This window comes from Musca domestica, unplaced genomic scaffold (assembly GCF_030504385.1).
Source record: "Musca domestica strain aabys unplaced genomic scaffold, Musca_domestica.polishedcontigs.V.1.1 7, whole genome shotgun sequence".
Classification (NCBI taxonomy): Eukaryota; Metazoa; Arthropoda; class Insecta; order Diptera; family Muscidae; genus Musca; species Musca domestica.
This window is the reverse complement of record NW_026712383.1, coordinates 18,258,339-18,284,895: the sequence shown is the minus strand read 5'-3', so window position 1 is coordinate 18,284,895 and position 26,557 is coordinate 18,258,339. Positions and strand designations below refer to the sequence as shown.

The 26,557-nt window shown below is 35.8% G+C and overlaps 2 protein-coding genes across 2 annotated transcripts in view; one reads left to right on the top strand and one right to left on the bottom strand.

Moving 5' to 3' along the window:
- The window catches only part of LOC101889035 (centaurin-gamma-1A), a 575,535-nt gene that overhangs the window by 97,505 nt on the left and 451,473 nt on the right, over positions 1-26,557 (top strand). The gene's annotated exons all lie outside the window — the stretch shown is intronic.
- Positions 15,055-15,835, bottom strand: LOC101896019 (uncharacterized). Its single transcript, XM_005184864.4, has 3 exons — positions 15,683-15,835; positions 15,348-15,614; positions 15,055-15,285 (listed from the first exon to the last, which is right to left on the bottom strand). The coding sequence occupies exons 1-3, from the start codon at positions 15,746-15,748 to the stop codon at positions 15,061-15,063; spliced, it is 558 nt and encodes a 185-aa protein (XP_005184921.1). The 5' UTR covers positions 15,749-15,835; the 3' UTR covers positions 15,055-15,060.

Here is a 26,557-nt window from a genome sequence, read left to right as displayed (position 1 = left end):
CATAGCTGCCTGGCTAGCTAACAACATATCCGCACTTACATATTTGGTGTTCGGTGGTTCATTGAGCAAAAATCTTTTGCATCTTCTTTGGCCAGGGGCTGACTAGCTGCCTGACTGGCCGACTGCATTGTGCGTGCCAGCCAGTCAGTTTTCCAACATTTTCTCTTTTTTTTGGTCCGTTTCGTCGTCCGCTTTTTTTCCGTTTCTGATCTAAATAATTAAAGCGGTTGTTTTTACTTTGCCGGTTGTTTGTTTTGTAATTTGCTTAAAATAGCATGTAAAACAGACAAACAGAACGGCCAGAATAACAGAAACGCACCAAACGCAACGACAGATGGCTAGAAGATGAACGGATGCACCTAAAATTTGCTGCAAACTACAATCGCAGAACATCTAAAATCCGGGGGAAGTAGAGGGCAACCGAAAAATAAAATGTTTTCCACTTCATGACGCATGAATTTTGCACGTTCCCCATAAATATATATGTTCAGGAATGCCAGTCAGCACTGCGGTGCGTCTCTATAGTCTCGTCTCTGTGCAGAACTTCCACCATGTGCCAGTGACATTTAACAGATTGCAAAATTACTCCTTGGGATTTTGTTTTTGAGTTTTTCTGTGTCGTCTTTGCTTAAATTGTTGAAATTGTTTTCCGAATACAATTGGAAGGGAAACATGAATGTAGCCGAAATAGTTAAATGCCTGGAAAAGAGGGAGAATGTTTTGGAAATAAGATATGTAAATACGATATACTCACGGACAGACTCTTTTAAATCACGAGGGTCTCTGGTTAAGCTCTCATCGCTCTCACAAACATAAAATTACGGTTATCAATACAATTCGACTCTCCATAAGTCTTTTATGACAAGTTCCCTCCAGAGAAAAGCTTTAAGGGACCAAAATAAGTCACAGAAATTAAAAAAATAACAGAGAGAGTTCAGGGTTGCCCATATTCGACGGACCCATCTGGCAACGCCATAACTTTTGACAGAGAAAGCGTTGAAAGCGTATGAGGCAGTTCTGGTTTCAACAAGACGGCGCTCCACAAAAATCGATTTTCTGAAGAATTTGTTTCCGGGCCGTTTGATGTCGAAAAGTGGTGATTTGGACTGGCCACCGCGTTCGCCCGATTTGACGCCGCCTGACTTCTTCTTGTGGGGATATTTGAAGTCAAAGGTTTACGTTAACAAGCCAAGGACCGTAGAAAAGCTCAAGGACAACATTCGTGAAGAAATAGCCGCTATTCCGGCCGAAGTGTTGGCAAAAACGATGGAAAATGCAGCAAAAAGGGCACAATACGTCATCAACGCCAGAGGCGGCCTTTTGAGAGATATCATATTCCAAAATTGATGTAAACAAATCTACTTGGAACAAATTAAATGATTAACATTGCCAACCGCCAAATTTTTATTTTTTTCTTTGATTAAAAAAAAACATGGGTCCGTCGAATATGGGCAACCCTGTACAATGAATGAAGTTCCAAGCAGTTGGCCAATATTGATCAATTCGTATCTGACCTAAGACTGATCGTGTCAGATTTAGACTATATCGGCTATTTCCTATACTTTGTGCACATTTTTGGAAAATTTGGAAATATGCGTGAGGTGCCAGATATAGTGGACTGAAGTGTTCTATATACAGATAAAAATATTGGTATGAGCAAAACTTGAAGGAAATCGAACATCTATATCCAATTTTATGCGAAATCAAAAATTCCGATAAATTACATATTCATATCAGATTTCTGAGGAAGAGGAATATTTAGTAAAGAATCGCCGACTTGTTTCGCAAGTTATGACAGACATGAGTATTGGAAGTTGTGACCCTTTGTGGATGAGGTACCAGATGGGGTTGGCAGATGTATATCATCAACAGATCTCGTGTTAGCAAAAATATTTGTGTGTGGGAAATTTGAGGAGATGGAGGGGTGGATTTGGATACTTATTTTGCCTTCTGTGAGCGTTTTGTTTTTCAGAAGAAATGGAGCGGTCTTTACCATTTTTATAACGAATATTGGGTAGATGGAAATATTGAGAAGTACCAAATCTGAATTTATCGCTTGCTTATTTCGTTTTTAAGGAGTTTCATGGAAAATTTTCAAAATTTTGACCCTCTATGGGGGACGCACCAGAAGGAGTGGGGTGGTACTTGATGGACTGGACCGACATTGTCCATTTTCTCACATGACCAAGCAATAACTGTAATATTAGAATTTGCAAATTTGCAGCAAAATCGGATTATCCTTTCTTGTTCTGTGTAGTATCTCTTGTTTTTTTTTTTTTTTTTTTTTTTTTTTTTTTTTTTTAAATTTCGACCTTTTGTGGGGGAATACAAGAAGTAGTGGACCGATATTGCCCATCTACAAACTCGATCTAAGTTTGATAAATATTACGGTGTACTAAGTTAGGACCAAATCGGATTTCCCCTCGAGAGTTATAGTGCGCACCAGCCAGACAGACGGACGGACAGCGCTAGATCGACTCCAAATTTTCTGAAACGGATTTGGTCCAAAGAGTCCTAGGGTCTAAAGCCGTTATTTGGCTCGTTTTAGCTCGCATAAAATGATATAGACCCTCTCCAGCCCTATGGCTTAGGGTATAAAAAACAATGAAAAACAGACAAACAGTGAACATCGATCTACGGTAAGTGTATAAAGTAAAATTAACCTTGGACGTCCTTCCTTAGAGTACTTATCCCGTCTTAAAGTCCTCAAATCCCTGATGTTTTTTTTTTTTTTTTGAAACCTGGTAGAATCTGCTTTTTCTTGTGCACTTATTAAGGTCTCTCGCAAACGTAGACTTGCATATTCTGGTAGAATTGCTTAAGTACTTAATAATATGTCTTGCATCCGTAGAATCGCATATCCTTGTAGATTAAACTTAAGTACTTACTAAGATCTCTTGTAGACGTAAACTTGCATATTCTGGTAGGATTGCTTGAGTATGTATTAAGGTCTCTCCCAGACGTATCCTTGCATATACTTGTAGAGTTGCTTGAGATCTTATTAAGATCTCTCGCAGAAGCAGACAATTCTGAAAGAATTGCTTGAGTATCAAACTAAACATCCTTGCATATCCTTGTATAACTGCTTGTGTACTTATTAAGTTCTTTCGCAGACCTAGCCGAGCATATTCTTGTAAAATTACTTGAGTTTTTATTAAGGGCTCTCGCGGACGTAGCCCTTCATACTTTGGAAGAATTGCTTAAGTACTTGTTAATGTCTCTGGCAACCGTATTTTCCCATATTTTTGCAGATCAAACTTGAGTATATATAGTAAGGTCTCTCGTAGACTTAGGTCTCTCGTAGACGTAGGTCTCTTGCATCCGTATTTTCGTGTATTTTTGTAGATATTGTTGCAGTACTTATTATGGCCGCTTGTAGCCGTAGTTTGGATATCCATGTGGTATTGTATATTGAGTCTCTTGTAGACGTAGCCTTGTACTCCCAATAGGATGTGCTCGAGTATTTATCCAGGTCTGCCGCATGAAATCCATCCAGTAATCTTGCATAAACCACCCCGAATCCTGTTATACCGACCCCCAGCTTCTGCCTCGTGTGTCCAGTACTTATCCAGGTCTCCTGCCGAAGAACTATTTGCTTTCTTTTTATACCCTCCACCAATTTTGCACACATGTATATTTTGCCAGTAGGCAGGTTAAGTTCGTAAATGGGCCATGTAGGTCAAGTTATCATATAGCCCCCATATAACGGTACATCCCGATATTCGGTATTTTGATGATTTTAACGACGTTATTCACCGGAATTGTTTCAAATTTGGCAGTTCCTAATAGATACTACAACCTAAGACAGAAAATATCTGTGCAGGTCCACGTCTTTGTATAGCCCCCCGTTAACGGTAACCCCCGATATTCGGTATTTTGATGATTTTAGCGACATTATTTAACGGAATCGTTCCAAATTTGGTATTTGAAGTTTGTAATAGATACTACAGCATAAAACAGAAAATTGGAAATGTAGGTCCACGTCTTCGTATAGTCCTCATATACCGCACCCCCCGATATTCGATATTTTGATGATTTTAGCGACATTATTAACCGGGATCGTTTCAAATTTCGCATGTGTATTTCGAAATGGATACTTCAGCGCATGCCAGAAAATTGTCTGTGCAGGCCCACGTCTTCGTATAGCCCCCATATAACAGTACCCCCTATATTCGGTATTTTGATGATTTTAGCTACATTATAAACAGATTTTGCTTCAAGTTTCGCATTTAAATATTGTAATAACTTATGACAAAAGTTGCCTATGCAGGACCACGTCGTCGTATAGGCATTCGGTATTTTTAAGATTTTAACAGAATTTTTAACGGATTTTACTTTTTGAAAATTGTCAAATTTGTACCAAATGGTGGAGGGTATTAAAAGTTCGGCCCGAACTTACAGCTTTTTTACTTGTTAAATGTGAAGAAGATTAGAAGCAGAACAAGATTAGAGAAGATATCACAACACAGCAGTACGAGCTGCTACAACAACACTATTTGTCCACATGAACTTTTAAAATATTTTAAGGATTCACCAGAGAACTATGTTCGTCTAGGTCTTCTGTCTTTAAAAACATACGCAAGTTTTATATCGCCGTTTTCTGGAAAGTAGTCTACGTATGAAAAAACAGGTGCAAGATTTTTGGATTTCTTCTTATTGAAGAAGTGCTTAAGAGGAGTGAACATCCATGAAAAAAATATGGGGGTCGACTATCTTTAAAAGGACTATGGTGAGTCCGTAGAAGGTCTTCTATGTAAAACCTTGCTTATAAAAAACCGGGATAATTTTATATATTTTAAAGAATTAGTGGTTTATCTATCTAGCTTTTTGCTGGTCCTTAACGGAATTTCGTCTTTGATCTTAAACCCTCACCACCATACTTGCCAACAAATTTGCTGACATAGTAAAGTAGACTTACTTTTCATAACCGAAATCTTGACAAAATATTACCGTTTTCCCTTAAAATTTAATAATATTAAGCTCATTATTTTCTAAGCCGCTTAATTGTCCAGCAAGTTAATAATTTTCACTGCATACTTTTGGTATGTTAATTTCTTACCCTAAATTGAGGTTAACACACTTTCCATTTTTTTCTAATTTTGATAAATCTTATGACTGCTCTCTTATCTTTCACTTCCATCTCCTGAACAAATCTCCAGCTACCTAAATACAAATCATAACTTCCCGTTATTGTAATATCCGGTTGTATGCTCGAAAAATCAACCCTTATTTTCCAATGGTTAATAACCTTTAACCTTTCGCCGGTTGTTATCTTTGGCGAATGGCAAATATTCATGAATGGTGTTTTGTTTGGTTGGGAGTGGGGAGAGGTGGTGCGGGATCGACAAGAGGAAGAAAAAAATAAAAAAAAATAGTTGATTTCAAATGCTTACCCTTTCAAAACTGTTGATGTGGCTGATGTGGGATAAAATGTTGCCCCGCTCTTATCCCTTTATGTTTTTGTTTATTTTGCTAAGATTTTTTGGGGGTTTATTTGTTTAATTTCCAAGTGCTTGTATTTGTAAGTTTGCGTTCTGCCAAGTTGTTTTATTTGATAATGAATGGCTTTATCAGCAAAACCAAAGAGTCTGGATCTCCCCCAACTTCGTGTTATGGAACTTTTCTCAATTGATTTCGATTCCTGAATTGAAATGTTAAATGTTGAATATTTTGTTTTGAATTCCTTAGTGGCCGTAGAAATCAAATATTTCCAACTTTTCAACAAATAAAAACAATTTAGTTAAGTTAATGAAATGTGGGAAACTTGAAAGTTGAAGCAACTTTCCTCTCTATTTAAAAACATAGTTTATTTTCTTTCCACAAAACTTATGAGTGTTTATTTTCTTTAATTTTCCTCCCTCGGCCACGTGCTGCATTTTCTTCCAATCCCTTTTTCAAGAAAATGCGATTACATTTTGTAGTTTTCTTCATCTCTTTTGTATGGCTTGCTTAGTATGGTTTCTCTCTATGACTATGTGGTTTATTTTTAAATACCCCTTTGGGGTTGCAGATTATCGTCAACACCAACATTCGAAAGTTGGCATCCAAATAATTTAGCTGAAATGCTTAAGGTCTTAAAGTGTAAAGAGCTCTATGAAATGTAAGTTTCAGGAATTAAAATTAATTTTAAGGAGATAATAAAAATGACGCCTATAAGTATGCAATAATTTTGAGGAATTAATAAAAAATGACGCCTATAAGTATGCAATAATTTTGAGGAATTAATAAAAATGACGCCTATAAGTATGCGATAATTTTGAGGAATTAATAAAAATGACGCCTATAAGTATGCAATAATTTTGAGAAATTAATAAAAAAATGACGCCTAAAAGTATGCAATAGTTTTGAGGAATTAATAAAAAATGACGCCCAAAAGTATTCGATCATTCGATTCGAGGAACTAATAAACATTACGCCTAAAAATACGCAATAATTTAGATGAATCAAAAATGACGCCTAAAAGTATGCAATAATTTTGAGGAATCAATAAAAAAAAATGACACCTAAAAGTATGCAATAATTTTTAAGAATTAATAAAATTGACGACTGAAAGTATGCCATAATTTTGAGGAATTAATAAAAATGACCCCTTAAAGTATGCAAAAATTTTGAGGAATTGATAAAATATGACGCCTTAAAAACATTCAATAATTTCGAGGAACTAATAAACTTTACGCCAAAAAGTATGCAATAATTTAGAGGAGTAAAATGACACCTAAAATATTAATAATTTAGAAGAATGAGTAACAATGGCACCTTAAAGTATGCAATAATTTCGAAGAATCACTAAAATTACGTCTAAAATTATGCAATATTTTTGAAGAATTGATAAAAAATGACACCTAAAAGTATACTTGTTTTTTTTTTTTGGATTTTTTAAACACACATTTATTATGGATAATTTCTCGTCTATAAATCTGTAACTATTTCCAAATAAACAACCTTAAAAATTGTTTCTTAACGATGTTCCCCTTGCCCTTATTCTCTTTGCCACCACCTATCCCAGCTGCCATTCCGTAATCATCATAACAGTGGCTTTTCTCCTGCAGCGTTACCAGGAAGTCAGCCATCACGTTCCGTATAAATACCAAACTCATATGAAATTGTAAAGATTCCGTTTTTTCCTCGTCGTAGTTTACTTTGAATCCACCACAGACGACATGGCAGTTCCCTTCTTCTACTCCCCATATGGGCAAAGGCCAAAAGGAGGAATTTTATTCTTAAGAAAACATAGACATGTGCTATGGTTAAGTTACTTACAGAACTCATGCTGCTGTTGGTGTCTAACGACTTAAGAGATTTAACAAAGAGCCCGACCACCAAAATGTTTCATTTTCATCTACGCTTCAACGGAGGGAGAATGATACCCGCTGGGTAAATAGTTTTGAAATGAAGACATAAGTTGCGAGTATTTAATGTGTAGCACAATTTGTTTTTAATGAAATTTTGAAATAAAGGTCTTAAATACATAATATTTAAATGCTCCCAACTGGCAGATGGGTGGACGGAAAAGACTACTGTAGAAAAAATGACTTCGGAAAACCTTTACTACAGAGTAAAAGTCGTCGAAAAACATCTACCGTGGATTACAGGTCCTTGGAGGGCATCTACTGTAGAGTACATGTAGTTGGAACACATCTACCGTAGAGAAAATGTGGTCGGAAGACACCTAGCGTAAAGTAGATGTCGTCGGAAGACATCTACTATAGAGTAGATGTCCTCGGAAGACATCTACCGTAGAGTAGATGTCCTCGGAAGACATCTACTGTAGAGTAGATGTCCTCGGAAGACATCTACTGTAGAGTAGATGTCCTCGGAAGACATCTACTGTAGAGTAGATGTCCTCGGAAGACATCTACCGTAGAGTAGATGTCCTCGGAAGACATCTACCGTAGAGTAGTTGTCCTCGGAAGACATCTACCGTAGAGTAGATGTCCTCGGAAGACATCAACCGCAGAGTAGATGTCCTCGGAAGACAACTACCGTAGAGTAGATGTCGTCGGAAGGCATCTACGATACAGTAGATGTCGTCGGAAGGCATCTACGATACAGTAGATGTCGTCGGAAGGCATCTACGATACAGTAGATGTCGTCGGAAGACATCTACGATAGAGTAGATGTCGTCGGAAGACATCTACCATTGAGTAGATGTCGTCGGAAGACATCTACCATTGAGTAGATGTCGCCGGAAGACATCTACCATTGAGTAGATGTCCTCGGTAGGCATCTACCATAGAGTAGACGTCGTCGGTACACATCTACCATAGAGTAAATGTCGTTGGAGGAACTCTACTGTACAGTAGATGTCGTCGGAAGACATCTACTTTAGAGTAGAAGTCCTGGGAGGACATCTACTGTAGAGTAGAAGTCCTGGAAGGACATCTACTGTAGAGTAGAAGTCCTGGGAGGACATCTACTGTAGGGTAGAAGTCCTGGGAGGACATCTACTGTAGAGTAGAAGTCCAGGGAGGACATCTACTGTAGAATAGAAGTCCAGGGAGGACATCTACTGTAGAGTAGAAGTCCAGGGAAGACATCTACTGTAGAGTAGAAGTCCAGGGAGGACATCTACTGTAGATTAGAAGTCCAGGGGGAATATCTACTGTAGAGTAGAAGCCCTGTGAGGACATCTACTGTAGTGTAGAAGTCCTGGGAGGACATCTACTGTAGAGTAGAAGTCCAGGGAGGACATCTACTGTAGAATAGAAGTCCAGGGAGGACATCTACTGTAGAGTAGAAGTCCAGGAAGGACATCTACTGTAGAGTAGAAGTCCAGGGAGGACATCTACTGTAGATTAGAAGTCCAGGGGGAATATCCACTGTAGAGTAGAAGCCCTGGGAGGACATCTACTGTAGAGTAGAAGTGCTGGGAGGACATCTACTGTAGAGTAGAAATCCAGGGAGGACATCTACTGTAGATTAGAAGTCCAGGGGGGATATCTACTGTAGAGTAGAAGCCCTGGGAGGACATCTACTGTAGAGTAGAAGTCCTGGGAGGACATCTACTGTAGAGTAGAAGTCCTGGGAGGACATCTACTGTAGAGTAGAAGTCCAGGGAGGACATCTACTGTAGAGTAGAAGTCCAGGGAGGACATCTACTGTAGAGTAGAAGTCCAGGGAGGACATCTACTGTAGAGTAGAAGTCCAGGGAGGACATCTACTGTAGAGTACAAGTCCAGGGAGGACATCTACTGTAGAGTAGAAGTCCAGGGAGGACATCACCTGTAGATTAGAAGTCCAGGGGGAATATCTACTGTAGAGTAGAAGCCCTGGGAGGACATTTACTGTAGAGTAGAAGTGCTGGGAGGACATCTACTGTAGAGTAGAAATCCAGGGAGGACATCTACTGTAGATTAGAAGTCCAGGGGGGATATCTACTGTAGAGTAGAAGCCCTGGGAGGACATCTACTGTAGAGTAGAAGTCATGGGAGGACATCTACTGTAGAGTAGAGGTCATGGGAGGACATCTACTGTAGAGTAGAAGTCCTGGGAGGACATCTACTGTAGAGTAGAAGTCATGGGAGGACATCTACTGTAGAGTAGAAGTCATGGGAGGACATCTACTGTAGAGTAGAAGTCCTGGGAGGACATCTACTGTAGAGTAGAAGTCCTGGGAGGACATCTACTGTAGAGTAGAAGTCCTGGGAGGACATCTACTGTAGAGTAGAAGTCCTGGGAGGACATCTACTGTAGAGTAGAAGTCTTGGGAGGACATCTACTGTAGAGTAGAAGTCCTAGGAGGACATCTACTGTAGAGTAGAAGTCCTGGGAGGACATCTACTGTAGTGTAGTAGTCGTGGGAGGACATCTACTGTATAGTAGAAGTCCTGTGAGGACATCTACTGTAGAGTAGAAATCCTGAGGACACATCTATGGAGCGTAGATGTCCTCAGGAGACATCTGCGGTAGCGTCACCTACAGTAGCATAGGTGTCCTCAGAATACATCTACAGTAGCGTAGATGCCCTTAGGAAACATCTAAGGTAACGTAGATGTCCTAAGGATACACCTACGTTAGAATGTCGTCAGAAATCGTTTACATTAGCGTAGAAGTCCTCATGAGACAATTAAAATAGCGTAGATTTCTTTAGGAGACATTTACAGTAGCGTAGATGTCCACAGAAGTCTTTTACATCAATAGACATCTACGGTGTCTAGGAATATCTACAGTAACTTAGTTGTCCTTGGGAAACATGATCGGTAGAGTAGCTGCACTTAGGAGATATCTTCGTTAACTTAGGTATCTTTAGGAGACATCTTAGGCAGCGTAGCTATTTTTAGGAGACATCTACGGTAGCGTAGATGTTCTCAGGAGACGTATTCATTATTGTAGATGTCCTTAGGAGGAGGCATCGACGCTGGAGTAGATGTCCTCAGAAGACATGCTTTGTAGGTTAGAATCCCTTGTAGGATATCTACTGCAGCGTAAATGTTATCCGAAGATATCTACAATTGATATGATCTCTCTATTCTTTGTTTATGTCTTTTCGTCATTTTTTTTTTTTTTTTTGGTTTTATAGGACCATAAATTTCCTTCTCCCAACAGAAAAGAAAGAAAATTCCACACCTCATAGTACACCGTTGGCCGTAAAAAATTTAAAATCAACCCCAGCAAAACACCTCCTTTTCAATGTTTCGATTCGAAATAACTCCAACATCACATACATCAATATCGATTGTCATTTTGTTGTAGGAATCGAGGTACGTACCGCCATTACTTACCTTGATTCCTATGCGGGAAATGTGTGAATCTCCTAAAGGATTTGACTGCTGCATACACAACATGTTCTCGAACTCGAAGTTCTGGTGGCGAATGTGTTGTATTGGCCACGATTTAAGACTGTTGAGCATTGCGGTGCCATTGCCATTCTATGTTCAGACCTCTTTTCACTCAATTTCCGTATGCAAAATTATTGTCAACTGGGGAATTTTATTGCTTCAAAGTAGACAGAATGTCAATGAAGAAGAGGGGAGAAAGAGAAGGTGGTCTGTAGTGGAGTTGATGTTATTTTGGTGTTGAAAATAATATATATTTGAAAAACTAGATTTAAGTTTAAAATTTTTAAAATGTTTAGCCTAAAAGTATGCTCGGTTATTTATAAAAAATTGTTTCCTAAAAGTATGCTCTTCCTTTTACAATTTTAATCATAATTTTTCGATAACATATCTTTGAAGCCAGTTTCTGCAAATAGAAGTCCTCTCAACAAACCTTCTATGTGGAGAAAACATTTCTAGCTGTTTTCAATAGAAACACTTTTTAAAGCATACTTTGGGGCTCCAATTTTGTGGGTATTTCAATGTATAACCTTATGGCGCAAATCAAAAGCCCAATATTCTGCTTTTAATTGGCTTTTGATAAACCATTAACAACCAATTCAATTTTCCACTAAATTAATTCAAATTTTTTTCTGGATTTCACATTCATCTATTCAAATACTCTCCATTTCCATCTCGTTTCTCCTCCATTAATTTAGCAAAAATTCAATTTACATACAAAAAATAAATTCATATTCTATTTTAAAAATATATTTTTTGCTTATTTTTTTATTGAGCGCAACCTCTTTCTGCGTCTCCCCCGATGTGGTATTCAGTTTCAATTACATTGATTGCTTTCATAGCATAATTTGTATGTGTGTACATATATATTAGTCATCTAGTCACACTCACACACACCTATACCTATGCATTTGTGTTAATATTTCTGAAAACATATTTCAATGAATCCAATGAAAACATAAAAGTTATACGGCATAAATAAAGAACTCCACACCGAACCACCAGCAGATTGTGGTTAGTTTGTGTTGGGCTTTCGTTTGGAGGTCCTTTTGAAATTTCATATTTCACTTCTTTGCCAACTCAACGACCTCCCTCTCCTCCCCCAAGGCCATGAGCCGCCAGGAGCATCTTTATTTATTCATGCATCTTTGTGTGTGTGTGTGCAAACTATCATCTGGAGTGTAGAAAATGTTGTTTTTTCTTTCTTTCTACCTTCACCTTTCCTCCAACACCTTTTCTAGCGGCTGGCCGCAAGGGGCTGCATTTTTCCATTTTCTGCTGTCATTGACTGCAAAGCCATAAAATATGTTTGTATAGTTTTTATTTTGCCCCAAGTTATATATGTTTCCGCTGCTGTTGTTGTTGTTATATATTTATGGTACATTGAAAATTTGATAAAAAGGCTATAAAATGTGCATAAATTTATGTGCCAGGTTTGGGCGTTTTGTTTTAAGAGAGGAAGAGAGGAGAAAAATGACTAAATCCATTAGCAATGGGTATAAAAATGTTGTGGTTTCTAGAGGGGATGAAGGAGCAGGTACATTTTGTTACAATTTTTAAATTTAAGTTTGAAGTTTTTTTTTTTGGAGAAAGTGCCCTTGGAAAACTGTATTTTTATATAACATATTTTTAAAAAAATTACTTTTTTTTAAAAGTCCTGGGAAAAATATTTAAAAAAAAATATACTTTCTTTGAAAGTCCTGGGAAAAATATTAAAAAAAATCCCTCTTTGAAGGTCCTGGAAAAAATATTTTTAAAAAATCCATGTGCTTTGAAAGTCCTGGGAAAAATATTTTTAAAAAATCCCTATTCCTTGAAAGTCCTTGGAAAATATTTTCAAAAAGTTCCTATTCTTTGAAAGTCCTCGAAAAAATATTTTCAAAAAATCCCCATTCTATTAAATTCCTGGGAAAAATATTTTTAAAAAATCCACGTTCTCTGAAGAACCTGGGAAAAATATATTTTACAAATCCACATTTATTGATAGTCGTGGGAAAACTACTTTTAAAAAATCCACGTTCTCTGAAGAACCTGGGAAAATATATTTTAAAAAAATCCACGTTCTCTGAAGAACCTGGGAAAAATATTTTTTACAAATCCACGTTTATTGATAGTCGTGGGAAAAATATTTTCAAAAAATCCCCATTCTTTGAAAGTCCTGGGAAAAATATTTTTTTTTAAATCCCTATTCTTTGGAAGTCTTGGGAAAAATATTTTTAAAAAATCCCTATTCTCTGGAAGTCCTGGGAATTAATATGTTAAAAAAATCCCCATTCTTTGAAAGCCCTTGGAAAAATATTTTCAAGAAATCTCCATCGTTTAAAAGTCCTGGGAAAATATTTTTTAAAAATCTATGTTCTTTGAAAGTCCTGGGAAAAATATTTTTTAAATATCCCCCTTCTCTGAAAGTCCTTGGAAAAATGTTTTTAAATGATCAACATTCTTTGAAAGTTCTGGGAAAAATATTTTTTAAATATCCCCACTTCTGAAAGTCCTTGGAAAAATATTTTTAAATAATCAACAACCTGGGAAAATATTTTTACGACGTCCCCATTCTTTGAAAGTCCTGGGAAAAATATTTTTAAAAAATCCGCGTTTATGGATAGTCCTTGGAAAAATAATTGTAAAAAATCCACGTTTTTGGAAGGTCCTTGGAAAAATATTTTTAAAAAATCCACTTTTATTGCTAGTCCGTGGAAAAATATTTTTAAAAAATCCACGTTCATTGCTTGTCCTTGGAAAAATATTTTTAAAAAATCTACGTTTATTGATAGTCCTTGGAAAATATTTTTAAAAAATAAATAGTCGTTGGAAAAATATTTTTTAAAAAATCCACGTTTATTGCTAGTCCTTGGAAAAATATTTTTTAAAAAATCCACGTTTATTGCTAGTCCTTGGAAAACTATTTTTAAAAAATCCACGTTTATGGATAGTGCTTGGAAAACTATTTTTAAAAAATCCACTTTTATGGTTAGTGCTTGGAAAACTATTTTTAAAAAATCCACGTTTATGGATAGTGCTTGGAAAACTATTTTTAAAAAATCCACGTTTATGGATAGTGCTTGGAAAACTATTTTTAAAAAATCCACTTTTATGGATAGTGCTTGGAAAACTATTTTTAAAAAATTCACGTTTATGGATAGTGCTTGGAAAACTATTTTTAAAAAATCCACGTTTATGGATAGTGCTTGGAAAACTATTTTTAAAAAATCCACGTTTATTTATAGTCCTTGGAAAAATATTTTTAAAAATCCACGTTTACTGATAGTCCTTGGGAAAAATATTTTTAAAAAATCCACGTTTACTGATAGTCCTTGGAAAAATATTTTTAAAAATCCACGTTTACTGATAGTCATTGGAAAAATATTTTTAAAAATCCACGTTTACTGATAGTCCTTGGAAAAATATTTTTAAAAAATCCGCGTTTACTGATAGTCCTTGGAAAAATATTTTTAAAAAATCCACGTTAACTGATGGTCCTTGGAAAAATATTTTTTAAAATCCACGTTCTTTGAAATCGCTTGGAAAAATATTTTTAAAAAATCCACGTTCTTCGAAATCGCTTGGGAAAATATTTTTTAAAAAATCCCCGTTTGCTGATAGTCCTTGGAAAAATATTTTTAAAAAATCCACGTTTGCTGATAGTCCTTGGAAAAATATTTTTAAAAAATCCACGTTTATTAATAGTCTTTGAAAAAATATTTTTAAAAAATCCACGTTAACTGATAGTCCTTGGAAAAAATCCGCGTTTACTGGTAGTCCTTGGAAAAATAGTTTTAAAAAATCCACGTTAGCTGATAGTCCTTGGAAAAATATTTTTAAAAATCCACGTTTGCTGATAGTCCTTGGAAAAATATTTTTAAAAAATCCACGTTTACTGATAGTCCTTGAAATTTTTATTAAAAATTATTTTTAAAAAATCCACGTTTACTGATAGTCCTTGGAAAAATATGTTTAAAAAGTCCACGTTTGTGGATAGTCCTTGGAAAGTTATTTTCAAAATATCGGCGTTTGGTGATGGTCATTGGAAAAATAATTTTAAAAAATCCACGTTCTTTGAAAATCCTTGGAAAATATTTTTAAAAAGTCCACGTTTATTGTTGGACATGAAGAACCGACTATTTTAGCTCTGCTATTCTTTTAACAAAAATATGAATATTTTTCTTTATATCTACATTTATTTTATCTGAAATATATCCTTGCATTTGTACTTAAAACCTATTCACTTATAAAAACTTTTAATACCACTCATTCATTCACTGCTCACAGTTTTCTAGAGTTCTACCTAAAATAATTTCTTGGAACTTTGCATTTGTTCCAAATACTCATCCATTGTGGTTTCAACAACTTTGCCACTGGCCTTTGCCATTTTCCAAAAATACACAGCAACATCGGCAAAGAAATTCTTGAGCAGCTCCTTGAAGCCATTGTCGGTCAGGGCCTTTTGGTAGGCCTCATCGGTCATGCCGGTTTCGGCGGCATCATTTAACAGCAATGGAGATTTGTTGAACTGTTAAATAATAAGAAAATTATTTCTCTATAACTCTTATATCTCCCTCCGAAATTGTTTACCTGCTGGAAAGTTTCCCAATACATGACATCCTTCTTCTCCAACTCCTTCTCCTCCTTGGCCTGTTCTAGTCTCTGTACGAAAACCTCAATATCCTTGTAACGTTTGGTATCCGGTTTCAGTGATTGTTTCAGTTTGTTAAAAAAGTCAATTTGTGCTGTGAAAATGGCATTTAAAAATTCCTCGGTTTCCAGGCGGGCCTCTCGCTCAAAATCCTGCTTGACATCTTCACTTATTACCGGCGACTTGACCACACCACTTTGAGCCAACTAGGGGGTGCCAAGGAAAAATATTTTAAAATTATTTTCATCATGACATCAGCTGTCCTACAACTCACTTGTATTATACAAAATGTCAGGCAAACACAGCTTATTGTTAAAAAATTTAATTTTGTCTTGAACATTTTTTGTTTTTGTATTTCTGAGATTTATTTTCTAGTCCGAACTATTAGAGCTTCTAGCTTAAACTAATCATCACTTTCATTTCTAGCTTTGCAATTATGGCTGGAATTAAAAAGCTTCTGTACTAGATTTTAAACTCATACAAATGTAGAATTTATTATCATTTTTTGTTGGATTCTCCCATTCATTCATCTTGAATGAAAGGCAATTAATAGAGGGGGTCCATTTGTGGGAAAAGGGTGGCAAGCTCAGTGTTTTATTACGTTTGTAACAGAACGAAAAATATGGGATGCTTATCTCTCTTAGATGACTGATAATAATATATGTTCTCTTGAAACGACACTTATCCATAGGAAACCTCATGAGAGAGCTTTTCTCCATAAAATAGCTCTGAGACCGATTTTGTCTCGTGAGGCCGATTCTTTCTAATGAAATCTTTCTAGAGATAATTTCCTCACAAGCTTTGGAGAGGACTTCTAAATGTTGAAAACTCCTATCTTTATCTCGATGAAAGGGCTTCTATTAATTGATGACGTCCTTATAGGGCATCTACCCACAAAATGCCTCATAAGAGAGGTTATCTACATAGAATAGTTCCAGAGAAGGCTTATAACTTTTATATGACGTCCTAATAGGGCATCTTCCCATAAAATGTGATAGAAAAACTCCAGAGGGTTTTTTAATATAAAAGCTCTATTGAAAGCTTCGTCTTAGGTTTACATATTTAAACTTTTTAGGTGCTTCTTATACACATAAAAAGCTTTTGTCTGTAAAAGGGTTTTTATCTTTATCTCTCTGATGGGTCTTTTATTAGCAGATGATCTCTTGAACATGTACCCATAAAATGTCTCATGAGAGAGCTTCTCTTCACCGAATAACGTCTGAGATGGATTTTAGATTTTATCAATAAAAAAGCTCTTGAGAGGACTTCAACTTTGGATAACATTCATCTTGAGAGTTCTATTTATAGAAACATTTACAGAGAGAAAAGCTTTTGGTGGGACTTCTATCTGTAAAGGCTTCTATATTTATCAACCTGAGAGGAGTTCTTAGAGAGCTTCAAGTTTGGATAACGTCTTTAGGGAGATTCTATTCATAGAAATCATTCTATTTATACACAAGCTTCTAAAATGCTTTCGAGATGATTTAAATCTGTAGACATCCTTGACATGATTTTCATTCACTGATGTTGCATTGAAAGACCTTCATACACAGAACGAATCTTGAGAGAGCTTCTATCAAAGAAGATCTCTTCAGAGGGCTTTTCTCTGCAGAGCGCCTATGGGGAGAACTCCTAGCTAAATTTAGTCTCATGAGAGACCATGACAAATAGAATTATCTTTGATGAAATTCTTGATAAGGCTGTTTCTATCTATACAACATCCCGTGAAACGACTTCTCTCTAAAGAAACCCTCTTGAGAGGGTTTTCTATCTATAGATAGCGTTTCTATGCAAACCTCTCTCGGAAGGTTTTTCTCTATAGCTCTCTATAGAGAGAGAATTTCCTATTGAGAGAGAATTTCTGGAGACGAAGATAGAAATTCTTGCTAAAATGGCATATATTTGTAGAAAAGTGCACGCTTATTGATAAGCCTTGGAAAATATTTTTAAAAAATCTGCGTTTCTTGGAAAATATTTTTAAAAAGTCCACGTTCATTGATAGTCCTTGGAAAAATATTTAAAAAAGTCCACGTTTATTGATAGTCCTTGGAAAAATATTTTAAAAAGTCCACGATTATTGATAGTCCTTGGAAAAATATTTTTAAAAAGTCCACGTTTATTGATAGTCCTTGTAAAAATATTTTTAAAAAATCCACGTTTATTGGAAAAAGTCCACGTTTATTGATAGTCCTTGGAAAAATATTTTAAAAAGTCCACGTTTATTGGAAAATATTTTTAAAAAGTCCACATTTATTGATCGTCCTTGGAAATATATTTTTAAAAATCCACGTTTATTGATAGTCCTTGGAATTTTTTTAATTCCTCTTTTATTGATAGTCCTTGGAAAAATATTTTTAAAACTCCACGTTTATTGATAGTCCTTAGATTTTTTTTTAATTCCTCTTTTATTGATAGCCCTTGGAAAAATATTTTTGAAAAATCCACGTTTATTGATAGACCTTGGTAGAATATTTTTTTAAAAATCCACGTTTATTGATAGGCCTTGGACAATATTTTTTAAAAATCCACGTTTATTGATAGGCCTTGGACAATATTTAAAAAAAATCCACGTTTATTGATAAACCTTGGAAAGTATTTTTAAAAAATCCAAGTTTATTGATTGGCCTTGGAAAATAATTTAAAAAAATCGACGTTCTTTGAAAGACTAGGGAAAAATATTTTTAAAAAATCCACGTTTATTGATAGTCCTTGGAAAAATATTTTTAAAAAAATACACGTTAGTCCTTGGAAAAATATTTCTTAAAAAATCTACGTTTAATCAAGTCTGTGGAAAAAATTTCTTAAAAAATCTACGTTTAATCAAGTCTGTGGAAAAAAAAATTTAAAAATTCCACGTTTTTTAAAGTCCTTTGAAAAATATTTTTAAAAAAATACCCGTTTTTTGATAGTCCTTGGAAAAATATTTCTTAAAAAATCTACGTTTAATCAAGTCTGTGGAAAATTTTTTTTAAAAAATCGACGTTTATTCAAGTCTTTGGAAAAATATTTTAAAAAGTCCACGCTTATTGATAGTCCTTGGAAAAATATTTTTTTAAAAAATCCACGTTTATTAAAGTCTTTGGAAAAATATTTTTAAAAAATCCACGCTTATTGATAGTCCTTGGAAAAACATTTTTAAAAAATCCACGTTTATAAATAGTTCTTGGAAAAATATTTTTAAAAAATCTACGTTCAATCAAGTCTGTGGAAAAAAAATTTAAAAAATCCACGTTTATTAATCTCTTTGGAAAAATATTTTTAAAAAATCAACGCTTATTGATAGTCCTTGGAAAAATATTTTTAAAAAGTCTGTGGAAAAAAAAATTTAAAAAATCCACGTTTGTTAATCTCTTTGGAAAAATATTTTTAAAAAATCCACGTTTATAAATAGTTCTTGGAAAAATATTTTTAAAAAATCTACGTTCAATCAAGTCTGTGGAAAAAAAAATTTTAAAAAATCCACGTTTGTTAATCTCTTTGGAAAAATATTTTTAAAAAATCCACGTTTGTTAATCTCTTTGGAAAAATATTTTTAAAAAATCCACGTTTGTTAATCTCTTTGGAAAAATATTTTTAAAAAATCCACGTTTGTTAATCTCTTTGGAAAAATATTTTTAAAAAATCCACGTTTGTTAATCTCTTTGGAAAAATATTTTTAAAAAAATCCACGCTTATTGATAGTCCCTTTAAAAATATTTTAAAAAATCCACGTTTATTGATAATCCCTGTAAAAATATTTTAAAAAATCCACCTTTATTGATATTGCCTGTAAAAATATTTTGTAAAAAAATCCACGTTTATTGACAGTCCTTGTAAAAATATTTTGTAAAAAATCCACGTTTGTTGATAGTCCTTGTAAAAATATTTTGTAAAAAATCCACGTTTATTGATGGTCCCTGAAAAAATATTTTGTAAAAAATCCACGTTTATTGATGGTCCCTGAAAAAATATTTTGTAAAAAATCCACGTTTCTTGATAGTCCCTGTAAAAATATTTTGTAAAAATCCACGTTTATTGATAGTCCCTGTAAAACTATTTTGTTTCTTTCTGTCGATCACCTTTAGAGAGGCCTTTTATTTATCGAAACCTCTTCAATAAGCTCCTATCTATGTAAACCTAGTTTAGTACTATCCCGTCTGTAGTGATTCCTCAAATTCGTTACAGCTGATTAAAAATCGGTGTTATTATTCCGCTATTTTTTTCTCCCATCCATTACATCTATCTGTGGCAGAATAATCGCGCAAATGTCTCCCATGTGCTGCGATGTTGGTGCTGGTAGTGATGGTGGCGTCTGCCTAGGCTGCCTGGGCAGAACGTTATCAGTCAGTGGAAGGTCAATTCTATTACTTGCATTAATGTGGACAACAACAATAGCAACACCAACAACAATAGCTAAACAAATTATATAAACATTTGAAAAGAAATGAAAAGTGACAATATTTCAATTGATAATTTCGCGAATGCTTCTGATAATGATGTGGTGATGATGCCCACCACACATGATTTTTTTTTGTTTTTTTTTTGGGCAAAACATAGCGATTTGAACTTTTAACCTCAAAATCAAGCAACTGTCTGGAATTATTGTTTTTTTTTTCGGCAATTTTTTACGTTGTATTTTTATTGTTTGTTGATTTTTCAAATTATTTCCGAAATTAGAGTGTCTGCTGATATTTACATATTTTTGCACGGGATTTGGGTCTGAGAAGGGGTACAGGTTTGTTTTTGTTTACGTTTTTTTTGGAATTGACACATTTGAGAATTTTTTGTGTTGGGGTCTGAATCGGGTGGATTTTTGTGGGAAAGAGTTGAGATTTGAAGCAATATACTTTTTTTCAAATTCAATAAAAAAACTAGGAATGAAAATATTTTAAAGATATGCAAATATTGACTTCCCTGAGCCTTGATAAGAGTTTATTCGCTAAGTCAAACATGTTGATAATTGGTTAGAAAACGAAAACAGTTTTGTGTTTATTTTTAAATTATGTTTTTAAATATATATATTAGTGGCCCGATAATCACACCTCGTACGCAGCGGACAATTGCTTATTTTTCTTGTTTTGATTACAACAGTGCACTTGCACGCGTTTTCCTCAGAGAAAACAGATAAGAGGTCTTTTAACTGACTCAAGAGACGTATGTTTACACTTGATTGCTTTGAAAAAAAAAAAACTTAATATGCAAGTTATAAAAGTGTATCATACTAAATTACAAATTGTTCTGTCTATTGGACGTGAGAAGGCCTGTGAATATGACTTCTATCTAGAAAAGGGTTTTAAAGGGTTAGTGTCCATTGAAGTCCTTTTTATACATTTTTTATCGAATAAGGACTTAAAAAGGATCAATATCAACTAAACCATATTAGATAGGTCTTGCAACCATCGAAGTCTGGTTAATAGGTGTTATATTCACTGGAGCTGTAATCTTCACCATTTCCCTCTCGCGTTTGAGTGTACAATTAGATTTTATAACTCCAATTCATTTTCAGAATGAAGACAATGAGGCTTTAAAAGTCATGTGTGCTAATTGTGAAAAAGAGTCGTCCAGCATTTACTGTAAAACCTCCCCGTAGTGGACAGCGACGGTCGACCGAAATTTGTCCATTGAAAGGAGGTGCCCGCCGGTGGAAGATTAAATATAAAACACTAGAAAATGTTTTTATTTATTTGTTAATTTAACAAAATGTAACCCACGGTCTGGTGTGAAGATGGAATATATCTGTCCACTCCTTCTGGTACCTCCCCCACAAAGGGTCAACATTTTGAATATCCAAAACGATCATAAAATCTGAAATAAGCATCCGGTTCTCTTCAAATGTTGTGAAGATGGAACCTTTTGGTACCTCCCCCACAAAGGGTCAACATTTTGAATACCCATCAAGTCCATAAAACGCGAAATTAAAATCCGATACCATTCAGACTTGGTACATCGAAATATTTTCATCAACACAGGATCTGTTACAGAGATGTTACTTTGCCACACAGGGACAAGGTATTGATTAACAAAAACGATCATAAAATCGGAAATAAGCATCCGGTTCTCTTCAAATTACACTCATCACAATATTTTAATTAACCCAAAGTCTGGAGTGAAGATGGAATGTATCGGTCCACTCCTTCTCGTACCTCCCAAAATCGGCACATCTTGGCACATCTCAATGTTTCTATCAACATAAGAATTGTTATAAAGATGATAGAGATCTGACAATTTCTTCTGGTACCTCTCCCACATATGGTTCTCGATTTTGAAAAACAAAATGGTCAAGGAAATCGAAATAAGCATCCAACTCATTTCAAAGTTCACACATCCAAATAATTCTGCTAACGCAAGATTTGTTGTGAAAATGGTATATATGTGTCAACCCCTTCTGGAACCTCACCTCACCCACAAAGGGTCACAATTTCTAAAGAAAATTAAACCTCCCCCTATAAAGGGTCAATAGTTTGAATTATCATAACTTATTATGCTTTGAATCGTAGTGCCGTCGTAGGCCTTCGATATTACAAGTGAGAAATGTCGATATTGAAGTCGGATCAAAGAGCCGTCGTGAGTCTTTGATCTTAAAAAAATAATAGACCTTTATTTCTTTCTTGAATCGAAATGCGGTCGTGGGCCTTTGAGACTAAAACGATATAATTGCAACGATTTGAAGAGCCGTCATGGGTTTCGAACACTGTACCGATAAAATCTAAATTTCCGTCTTATTTAAATAGCTGTAATGGATCTTCAACAAAAAAGTTTTTCAAACTAAATTTTCGGGGAGCCGTCGTGGGCCTGAAGCTGAGCCACACTTCTTCTTAACGAGACTCCGCCGAAGTATTACAAGCAGCCAGCCAACCAGCAGTAAAGCAGCCTTCGTGGAGCCAGTAAGCCATTGGAGCAGAAAGATGTACCAGCCGAAAACCAACATTAACTCAAAAAAAAAATAAATAAATTAATTAATTAATCGAGGGGGAAATAAGGCAATATTTTCAAGTGTTTTTTCCGGCAAAAATAGATCGCTTTTCAGTGATGACTTATAGTTAAAATTGATGAAGAATATTTTTATCCTTGACGTTTTCCTTCTAAAAAGATGTTTTGTAGAAGAGTTTTGAATAAACTAATATAAAGTGCGACTTTAAGCCAAAAATTTGTTTGAGGTATTTATGAGTTCCTGGCTTTTGATTTATTCGGGGATATATAGTAAAATTTTATTTTTTTCTTGAATATTTCGACTTACTAAGATCCCGTTCAAGGAAATTTCTATGAGTGTAGAAGAGAAGGGAAGTTGCTCCCTCTATTTGGATTACTTAGCGATGTAAACTTTCAAAACACCGATCCGCTGGTCTTGATTTTTAGCTCTACTATCATAATCTGCTGGATTTTCTCTGCAATTATTGAAAAAAATCGAATTTTGTCCCACAGTGTAATTTTCTCTCCTATGCCCGGAGATCCTCTGGTATTCTAGAGCAATAAACTTTCTGGTCTTCCATGCGAGAATATCTTGTGGCCTTTCATGCCAGAAGTCTTTCTAGTGTTATATGCCAGACCATCAGACGATATGATCTTCTACGACTGAGAAACCCGTCTAGTTTTCTATGTCAGAAGTCCTTCTGATCCTCTATGTCATGAGACCTTATGGTGTACTATGCCAGAAGACTGTGTAATTTTCTTTGCCAGAAGATCAACTGATCCTTAATGCCTGAGGACAATGTTGTCCGGTCTCTTATGCCAGATGTCCTTCTAGACTCCTATATCAGAAGACCTTCCGATCTTCTATTTCAGAAGACCTAGACTTTTATCAAAGAATATAATTATGTATTTCAAGCGAGGAGATCGTCTAGACTTCGTTGCCAGCATATCATCTGGAAGATTGTATTTTATACCAGAGGACCATCTGGCGCTCTATTGTTCTACCTTCTAGCCTTCTAAATCAGAATACCTTCTTATCTTCTATGATAAAATTCTTTATCGTGCTTTACGCCTGAATATCACCTGATTTTTTATGAATGGAAATAATTTGTCTTCTATGCCAGAGGACAATCTTCTGTCCTATGCCAGAAGTCCTTCTCATCCTCTGTGCCGTAAGATCGTCTGGTCTTCTATGGCTGGGGATAATCTTGTCTTTACTTTTATGTCAGAGTCCTTTTTGGACATCAATATCAGAAGACAGTCTGTTCTCTTATGCCAGAAAATCGTGTGATCTTCTGTGCCAGGAGGTGGTCTGTTCTTCCATGCCTGAGGAAAGAGAATATGGCCTTCTAAAATAGAAGGCAATTTGGCCTCTCATAGTAGAAAGCAATCTGGCTTTCTATAGCCGAAGATCGTCTGGGCCAAAAGGCTTCTAATTTTCTGTGGCAAAAGTTCGTCCTGTCTTCTTCTATGCCAGCAGGTTGTAGCTTTTTCTTTTCAAAATACAATCTTTTATTTTATACTAGACAACTTCCTGGTCTTCTTGTCAGGTCCACTTCTGGATTTCTGTGGAAGGGGACCATCTGGGTTTCCATCAACACTCGGGCTAACGTATTGCCAAGGCCGCCAAACTATTCGTCCGCTGTGTCACAGAAACCGTCTAGTTACCTCAATCAGTTCGCTGGTGTCCCTAAGTCGCCGCCAGCATACATCGGACCCTGTACAACTTAAGAACATGTTGTCAAAAATGTTGGCATAATTCGAGTATCGTGGGTACAATTTTTAAGTTAGGCATCCGATTCAATTGAAATCTTATGAGAATTAGGAATCTGAGTTTTTTTTTTGATATGGTCATTATGCAATAAATGACCCAGTCATTGGCACATTTTTACAAAATTTGTGTTTTATTTCTAGGAAAGCTAGTCATTTGACTTCATTAAATTTATCTAATATTTTTGGGATTTTCGAAAAATATTTATTGATTTACGGGCCTAAATTTCATAACAAAAAAATTCCTGAAAAAAATAAAATATTCACTTAAAGCTTTTAACAGATGCAATTATAACAAATCCATAATCTATTAATAATTTGTCGCAGATATTTTAATTTTTTCAAACAGATTTGCTTCGTAGGAAAAAAAAATTGCCATGCCCCTAAAAATATGCAAACATTTTTCGCCTTAATCTAGGTGCATGTATGTGTTGAAAGTCTGTTGGCATTGTATATGTATGCAGTTTCAGTAACATGACCATAATCGTTGGGAATTACCTGCAGAAAAAAGTAGCCTCGAGGTAGGGGGCACATAAAAAAACAACAACAGAAAAACATGAAACACAAAATATGGGATATATGCAATACCCTGTAAATATGCAATACCCAGTCACTTCTTCAGAAATTACATTTCGCTGCAAATGCCCATTCAATGCATATTGAATTCGGTTGAAACATAAACGGATTTTCTGATTATCACAGAAAATCCTACGAGCACTTTACAGAAAATATGTTGTTGCATAACTTCAAGGGGTGCCATTAAACTGCCATCAATGACGGCGGCGGCGACATTTGCCGGCTCACGGCTTGACATTAAAAATTTAAAAAGTGCAATAACGACGAAATAAAATTTAACAAATGCTGTCGTCTGGAGTCGTTTTTGCAAGTTTTCGATGCAGTACAAATACCCCATACTTTTGGGCGATTATAATCGGCAGGATTGCTGCAGGGTATGCTCAGGCATGCCTGACGTTTATTTACAACATTTCCCCATGATTTTTGGTAATAGTGTCATTAAATGTTACCACATTATGACTGGCGGTTTAGATGGAAGTACCCAGTTGCTGTGTGTGTTTAAAGGAAAGGTTTCCTCTAACGGCGTCTACGTACAGTGGAACTGTGTTTCAGACATTCAGGATGTTGTCTGTGGGCTTTCAAAGAAAAACTTTTCCAACGCCATCATCCTCCCCATATATTAGAGATAAATGCATCTCTCCACCCCTCCCCCCATCACATTACACATGATTATGCGTTGGAACATTTGTTTCCCATCACATCTCTCTCTCTCCCCCTCTACCCACACGCTTGTAAGTAGCAAGTGCTTAAAAGCATACTTTTAGGCTTAAATACCGTTTTTGTGTTTGGTTGCAAAAACTTTTCATGTTCATGTTGGTTAGTTTACTGGTTCGCTGGCTGGAAACAGAAAAATAATAATTCCTAGTTTGTGCTCTCATCAACATCTCTACTTATTTGTATTCACATGGTGGTGTCTATCTATCCACACACACATGATGTGGTGAAGTTGTTCTACAACGTGGCCCAGTTGCTAAATGAGTTTCTCGTCTTGTTCGCACAACTGTAATAAATGTTTATGCGGTCGTGGATGTTGCTGGTAGCGGCAGGAAAAGTGATTCAACTTTATGGCAAACTTTAATCAGCCTCGTTTTAAGTGAATCATGGGCATTTAGAGAGCGGGAATTTTGATGTTGTGAAATTAGCAAAATGTAAAGCATATTTTTAGGGATATTAAAAAAAGACATGTCGGTCGTCTATAGAAGAAGACCTAGTGGTCTTCTATACCTGGAGACCTTGTGGTATTCTACGGGAGAAGACCACCCTCTGGTCTTCTATGGGAGAAGACCACCTTGTGGTCTTCTATGGGAGAAGACCACCTTGTGTTCTTCTATGGGAGAAGACCACCTTGTGGTCTTCTATGGGAGAAGACCACCTTGTGGTCTTCTATGGGAGAAGATCACCTTCTGGTCTTCTACGGAAGAAGACCACCATCTGGTCTTCTACGGAAGAAGACCACCATCTGGTCTTCTGCGGTAGAAGACAACCTTCTGGTCTTCTACGGAAGAAGACCACCTCCTGGTCTTCTGGTCTTCTATAGAAGAAGGCCTGCTTCTAGGGAAGAAGACCACCTTGTGGTCTTCTATGGAAGAAGACCTTATGGTCTTCTACAGAACAAGACCTTATGGTCTTCTACAGAAGAAGACCTTATGGTCTTCTACAGAAGAAGACCTTGTGGTCTTCTATAGAAGAAGACCTTGTGGTCTTCCATAGAAGAAGACCTTGTGGTCTTCTATAGAAGAAGACCTAGTGGTCTTCAATGGAAGATGACCAGCTTATGGTCTTCTACAGAAGAAGACCCTATGGTCTTCTACAGAAGAAGACCTTATGGTCTTCTGCAGAAGAAGACCTTATGGTCTTCTACGGAAGAAGACCTTATGGTCTTCTACAGAAGAAGACCTTATGGTCTTCCACAGAA

What these genes read in the sequence shown, in the direction of transcription:
- LOC101896019 (XM_005184864.4), bottom strand. Translation starts at nt 15,748, where the DNA reads ATGTTCAAGACAAAATTAAATTTTTTAACAATAAGCTGTGTTTGCCTG. An exon ending in TGACATTTTGTATAATACAA is followed by an intron (nt 15,615 to 15,682) that starts GTGAGTTGTAGG and finishes GGCACCCCCTAG; the next exon opens with TTGGCTCAAAGTGGTGTGGT. An exon ending in ATTGGGAAACTTTCCAGCAG is followed by an intron (nt 15,286 to 15,347) that starts GTAAACAATTTC and finishes ATTATTTAACAG; the next exon opens with TTCAACAAATCTCCATTGCT.